Here is a 6,000-nt window from a genome sequence, read left to right on the forward strand (position 1 = left end):
TGTTCTTTTCTCTTTTTTTTTCCATTACACAGATCATTGATGACAATTTTTGACAACAAAGAGCTGAAACAACCCCTTCAGGGCCCCCACCTGTTTGTTAGGTTCCCTAGGCTGTTGTTGGTCCAGTGATGATAATTCTCTTGGATCTGAGCCTCCAATAATCACCTATGAGTTTTGTGGTCAACATAATGTTTCTCAGTCTTATGCAAAAGAAAAAAAAAAAACAACTAAAGTCTTGCTGGTTGTTAGGTTAGCACTTTCTCATCCTTAATAGGTATTAATTCCATCATATTTGTATAAAAATGAAGTTTGATAAAACTTAGGTCTTAGTAATGCCATGCTATTTTTTTCTCTGGCAATGCTCTCTTCTCACAAATAAATTTAACTATACTTTATGATACCTCGCCCCTGCAGTTTTAATCTATATATTAAGCATACAATTCTATAATCTCCAAACTTCTTTCCCCCCTCTGTTTCTTTCAATATTTAAGCACTTTCTTGGAATTCTTAAAACATGGTGACACTTCAGTGAAGGGGCAGGACGGAAAATATGGCTGCCATGCCATGCTCCAGTCCCTGCTTGCGCCCATCCCCGTCCCTGAGCAGCCACCTTGCTCTCTATGACTCCATTCTCTCAACTCGAAACAAGGACACTAAACTCTAGGATCTTTCCCAGCACCTACAACAGGTTCATTGCTTCTTTTCTGCTTTTTCATCATCCAATTGGTTGATCATTCCTTAACCTATCATTAGGTCCTATTATTTGATTTGGGAAAATTTTAAAGATTTTGCAAAAAGTAAATACCTTTCTAGGTATTTTGTTATTGATTTGCTTTCTTTTTTCTAAAGAGAGACCTTTTAGGGAGCATAGCTGGTTCAGTCAGGAGAGCATGCAACTCTTGATCTCAGGGATATAAATTCAAGCCCATGTTAAGTGTGGAGATTACTTGAAAATAAAACCTTTAGGAGCGCCTGGGTGGCTCAGTCAGTAAAGCATCCAACTCTTGATTAGGTCATGATCTCACAGTTTGTGAGTTTGAGCCCCGCGTCGAGCTGTCATTGCAGAGCCTGCTTGGGATTCTCTGTCTCCCTCTCTCTCTGCCCCTCCCCAACCCTCTCTCTCCCCCTCTCTCTCTCAGAATAAATAAACTTAAAAAAATTTTTTTTCTAGTACATTGAAATTTCTACTTCTTTTTCCATTATATAAGGTCATGTCTCATGTAATCATTTAACTTTTCTGGCCTTGTCCCAACCAGCCGTCTTTCTTTTTTCCGGAAGATCTTTATCAACTTCCTTTTTTCTGTCATTTTTGCTTCTGTGCCCACTTCTGATACATTCCATCTTGCCACCAAAATTAATACTTCTCTATCTTCTCCCCCTCGTATTCGTGGGGATGCTTTTCAAAAGTTGGCCCTTGTTTATCGCTAATCCAAAATATAATATTCTGCTACTCAGAACGACTTTTCCCTTCATCACTCTGCCTTTATATGGGTATCTTAAACTACTTTTCTGGACCCAGGAGGAAAAAAAAGAACCTCCAGAAAATCCATCAGTGTTTGTTAGAGCTGTGAACAATATCAGCAAGGTTTGGGGGATGATAGAAGACCATCTTTCTCCACCACCTCACCCTTTGGTTCTTAAAATCATTGTCTAACCATCCTGGACAACAAGCAAGGAAGTTCCAGAACTTCTTATATGCAAGGGTAGGGCTAAGCACTATTTGTTTATTCTCTGTCTCTGAGACCAAGGGTCTTCCGAGTTGCCTTTCATCACATTGGAAAGTATTTGGGACCTTGGAGAAGAGCCTCAGGCCTTGGGGAATTTAGATTTGAAGCCCCATAAGTCTAGGCTAGTGGTGCAGTTGGGCTAATTTGTATAAAATACATAAGCAGGAACCCTCCCTGGCCTGTTTACCGTCCCTGTGGTCATGTTTCCCCAGTAGCTACTCAACTGACAGAAACCAAGTCCCAGACCCATGGTAATTTAAACTCGTGGAGTGTGAGTGCAGAGCTTCTGGAAAAGAAAGAGTGTTCTTGGCACACATGAGGGCAGTGACTGGAGCGCACCAGTGCCTGGGGCACAGCCTCCCTCTGCTGAAGTGGGACAGGGCAGCGTGGGGGGTGGACACAGGCCGGGAATAGCCTGTGATGGGGACTCACCCATGACATGCATCTGTCGTCACAGGAGCAGGATGATGTGAGACTGACTGCCATCTTCTTATTTGAGAATCTGGCATCCCTAACAGGAAGAAGGTGGAAGATTTTTTTTGCGGAAGAAATAAAAAAGAGCATGATTTCATTCCTTCTCCACCTCTGGGATCCCAATCCCAAGATTGGAGCTGTAAGTGGTGCTTGCACAGACACCCGCACCTCCACCCCACCCCTTCGACCCCCCACCCCTTGGCCAGAAGTGCCAGGAGAGCTGGTCTAGCTGGACCAGAAGCCAGATCTGAGGCCACCACTCCCAACTAGACCTGAAAACAGCTTCTCCAGCCCTAGGTTCTTTCTTGCCCTCTCAGATTGTTCTTCCATCCTTGAATCTGGGAAGGTGCCAGCATAGATCGTAAGCCCCTCACATTGCAGGCATCCACTGCCACTCTCCCAGCCCTAGGCAGCACCCTACTCTTCCAGAAGACAATCCAGTATTCTGGACTGTGACTCAAAGAACTCTGTTTCTTAGGCTTGCCGTGATGTCCTGATCATCTGCATCCCTTTTCTGGGCCTTCAGGAACTCTATGGGGTGTTAGATCATCTCCTCGATGGTCAGGATCTACCAAGGGCCAGAGATTTCTACCGGCAACTCTGTGTGAAACTGGTGAGCATGCAGTAAATGCTGCCTGCAAAGCCATAGCCAAGAGTCCAGGCAAATCCCAGACAAGCAAACAACACAGCAAGGATCTCTGGTCAGAGTCAGAATGTCTTGGAGGGACAGCAATGATTCTTGGTGTCCTGCCACATTACTCTCTGCTCTTTTCCAAGTCCTGACTGGGATCTGTTCTTCAAGATTCCTGAAACCCATCTGTTGATTAGTCCCAAAAGCCCTAGGACTTTTCTTTTTTATAAGTTTATTTATTTATTTTGAGAGAGAGAGAGAGAGAGAGAGAGAGAGAAAGCATGCCTGTGGGAGGGGCAGAGAGAGAAGGAGAGAGAGAATCCCAAGTAGACTCTGTATGGGCAACATGGAGCCTGATGCAGGGCTCAAACTTATGAACCATGAGATCACGACCTGAGCAGAAATCAAGAGTTGGATGCTTAACTGACTGAGCCACCCAGGTGCTCCTACCCACCCCCCAGTACTTTTCTGATTAAATTCAGGTTTGAAATGGCCAGAAGACATCTTCCAGTAAAATAATGGCTCTGTGAGTGTTCACTGGTCTTTAGATTTCCCTTTGCAGGACCTACAGAGTGCCAAATTTCACACAGAGTCACTTTCCCTCTTTGTCCTCTTTGTAAAATACATCTCTTTTAGGCAAAGAGAAACCAGGAAATCCTGTGGATCCTCTACACACACTCTTTCACCTTCTTCAGCAGCAACTGGGAGATGATCCGGAGTGCTGCTGTCAAACTCACAGGTGAGGGCACATCTGCACTCCCTATTCAGTTATGTTGCTCCTTCCCATCCACTTTTGCTTTGACTGGAAGCTACTCTAGCATGAACACAAGTATGACTGGTGTGACCAAAAAAGAAATGCCAGAAAGGAATTCATTTTACCTCTTGGAACATCTTCCCTCAAAGGAACCAACTTGTTCTCTTTTGCAAACATCTTCTGACTTCCCAACACCTCCTCTCCTCCTACTAGACCCTCCTCCCTACTGGGCCCTCATGCTTCTCTGGTTCCAAGTCATCACTCTTTCTTTTGCCTGAGTCTTTGCTCCCAGCCGGCTGCCACTGCCTAAATGGTTTCCTTTGCCTTGTCCCTTAACATAAGCCATGGTAAACCTTTTAAGCTCAGTTGAAGCTGAGAGTTTTAGCAGCAACATGATACAAGTGGAAAGTGTGTGGGTCAAGAGGCCAGCAGACCTTGGCTCTGCTCTGTGATGCTGGACAATTCACTTAAATTCTCTGGGTTGCCTCTTTGTCTGATCTATAAAATAAAAGGAAGGTAAGTGAATCCCTCAGGATCCTTCTATCATGAAATTCTAAAATTTATCATGAAGCCAGTTCCAACTAATCCAGCCCACTGTGAATGGGCCACCTGTAAGACTGAGTTAAAACATAAGGATTCCTTATTGGATCATGTATATGACCCCTCCAGCTACACTGTAAACTTTTTGAAGACAGGGATCATATCTTACACACGTTAGAAACCCTGACAACAACCGGCATGCCCTGCGAGGACACCGCGTGATCTTTCCCAAATGCACATTGGCCGAGGGACCACTTCCACACATGACACTTAACACCCAATAGACATTAGCCCAGCATCATTCTGGGGGCACAAAGGGAGTCATAGAGTTTGCTCATTCACTAGCCAGACCACTTAACTTCTGACCAGGAGCAGAGCCTAACCTGACCAGTTTTTCATGGCCTCTTCCTCTATAACGAAATTAGCACCTGTTTCTCCTGTTGATTTTAGATGCCATTGTTCTCAATCTGACCAACCAATATGTGCAGTTATTAGACAAAGAGCAACTGACCACACGTGAGTACCAACCCTAGTTTCTGCGCAGCCTGTTGTCAGAGAAATATCTGTGAGAAGGAGAAGTTAATTATGCACCAAGTTCCATGTGAGTCCAGAAACTGAAAATCATAGTACCTCATTATTGTCTCTAATGCTCCCTAGATCCTGGGATTTCTCCAGAGTATAAAGCAACCCCCAGCTCCAGCTCTTTGCAGGCATCATTCCCAACAGACCATTATTTTCTGATTGTCTATAAACCTACTGATCACAAGGTCAGGATCTCCTCTTCCCCTATGTTAGTGTTAAAATAGATCCTCAGCTTGCAGATCCAAATCCTACCTGTTGGCATGGAATGTAAGCATGGACCCAGGGCTCTGCATAGAGCTGACCCTGAACAATGGAGCCTCACAGGGAGGCAGAGCTTGAGCCTTGGCTTTCCTCGTTCACTGAACTTTGCCATTCTTTCTGTTTCAGGGCTCCAAGCACTTCGGCAAGACCCCTGTATCAGTGTCCAGAGAGCAGCCGAAGCTGCCTTGCAGACGCTCCTGAGGAGGTGTAGAGAGATAAGCATCCTTCTGTAAACCACCAGGAAATAAACTGCTAGGCTTTTTCTACAACTGACTCCTGTCTTCATCCTCATAACCTACAAACTTGCAGCATTTTGAGGATAGAGATGGCGCCTAGCATAGGGTTCTTGGAGTAGTGATATATTCCTTACCCTCCATGGTCTCCCTGCCACCTTCCATTAGTAAAAAGTAAACCCCACAAATTCACTTGAGGGATAACCTGTGATTTCAGTAGTGACAGCCACATAGCTGGAATATTATGTCCCAGCAGATATCAAAAAATGACAGAACTGGAAACAATTCTGCTGCCATTAAGAAAAGGACTACTGTTATTGCCACACATAGCCCTGTTCTGTACTATCTCTGCCAGCCTTGAATTACTACCCACACGCTTTACTTTCTAAAAAGCAGTCTTACAATAAACTTGAACCTGTGTGTCCTTTCTCAGGTTGTAATTTCTGTGTCGAGGCTATGCCCGGTACTTTTCTACAAGAGACCCATTCTGGCATTGTATTAAATCTCATGGTTTTCTTTCTGTCGTTATCCCAGAGCATTCCTTCCTTTGAATGGCGTGTGTGTGTGTGTATGTGTGTGCATGTACGTGTGTGTGTGCATGCATGTGTTAATCTTCTTCACAGCATCTGAATCATAACTCCTGACCCTTTTTCACAATGCCTACATGAAAGGTTACATACATGAAATCATGTACATAACAAGAAGTTTCTAACACAGAGGCTGGTACTCATTGGACACGACCAAACCATCACGATCATTCATTAGCAACATTATTCAATTGATGCATCCCTTTCCAAA

General features: G+C 44.3%; 1 protein-coding gene across 4 annotated transcripts in view; it reads left to right on the forward strand.

Moving 5' to 3' along the window:
* The window catches only part of MROH2B (maestro heat like repeat family member 2B), a 72,543-nt gene extending 66,913 nt beyond the window's left edge, over positions 1-5,630 (forward strand). For 3 of the 4 annotated variants that reach the window (XM_042951244.1, XM_042951253.1, XM_042951261.1), the window contains exons 39-43: positions 2,185-2,340; positions 2,680-2,814; positions 3,469-3,571; positions 4,577-4,642; positions 5,096-5,630. In XM_042951244.1, coding sequence (XP_042807178.1) covers positions 2,185-2,340; positions 2,680-2,814; positions 3,469-3,571; positions 4,577-4,642; positions 5,096-5,202 — 567 coding nt within the window. In that variant the 3' untranslated portion in view covers positions 5,203-5,630. The remainder of the gene's footprint in view (positions 1-2,184; positions 2,341-2,679; positions 2,815-3,468; positions 3,572-4,576; positions 4,643-5,095) is intronic. The other variant, XM_042951271.1, reaches the window with a different exon arrangement.
* The last annotated feature ends 370 nt before the right edge of the window (positions 5,631-6,000 follow it).

The sequence above is a fragment of the Panthera leo genome, chromosome A1 (assembly GCF_018350215.1).
Source record: "Panthera leo isolate Ple1 chromosome A1, P.leo_Ple1_pat1.1, whole genome shotgun sequence".
NCBI classification, from domain to species: Eukaryota; Metazoa; Chordata; class Mammalia; order Carnivora; family Felidae; genus Panthera; species Panthera leo.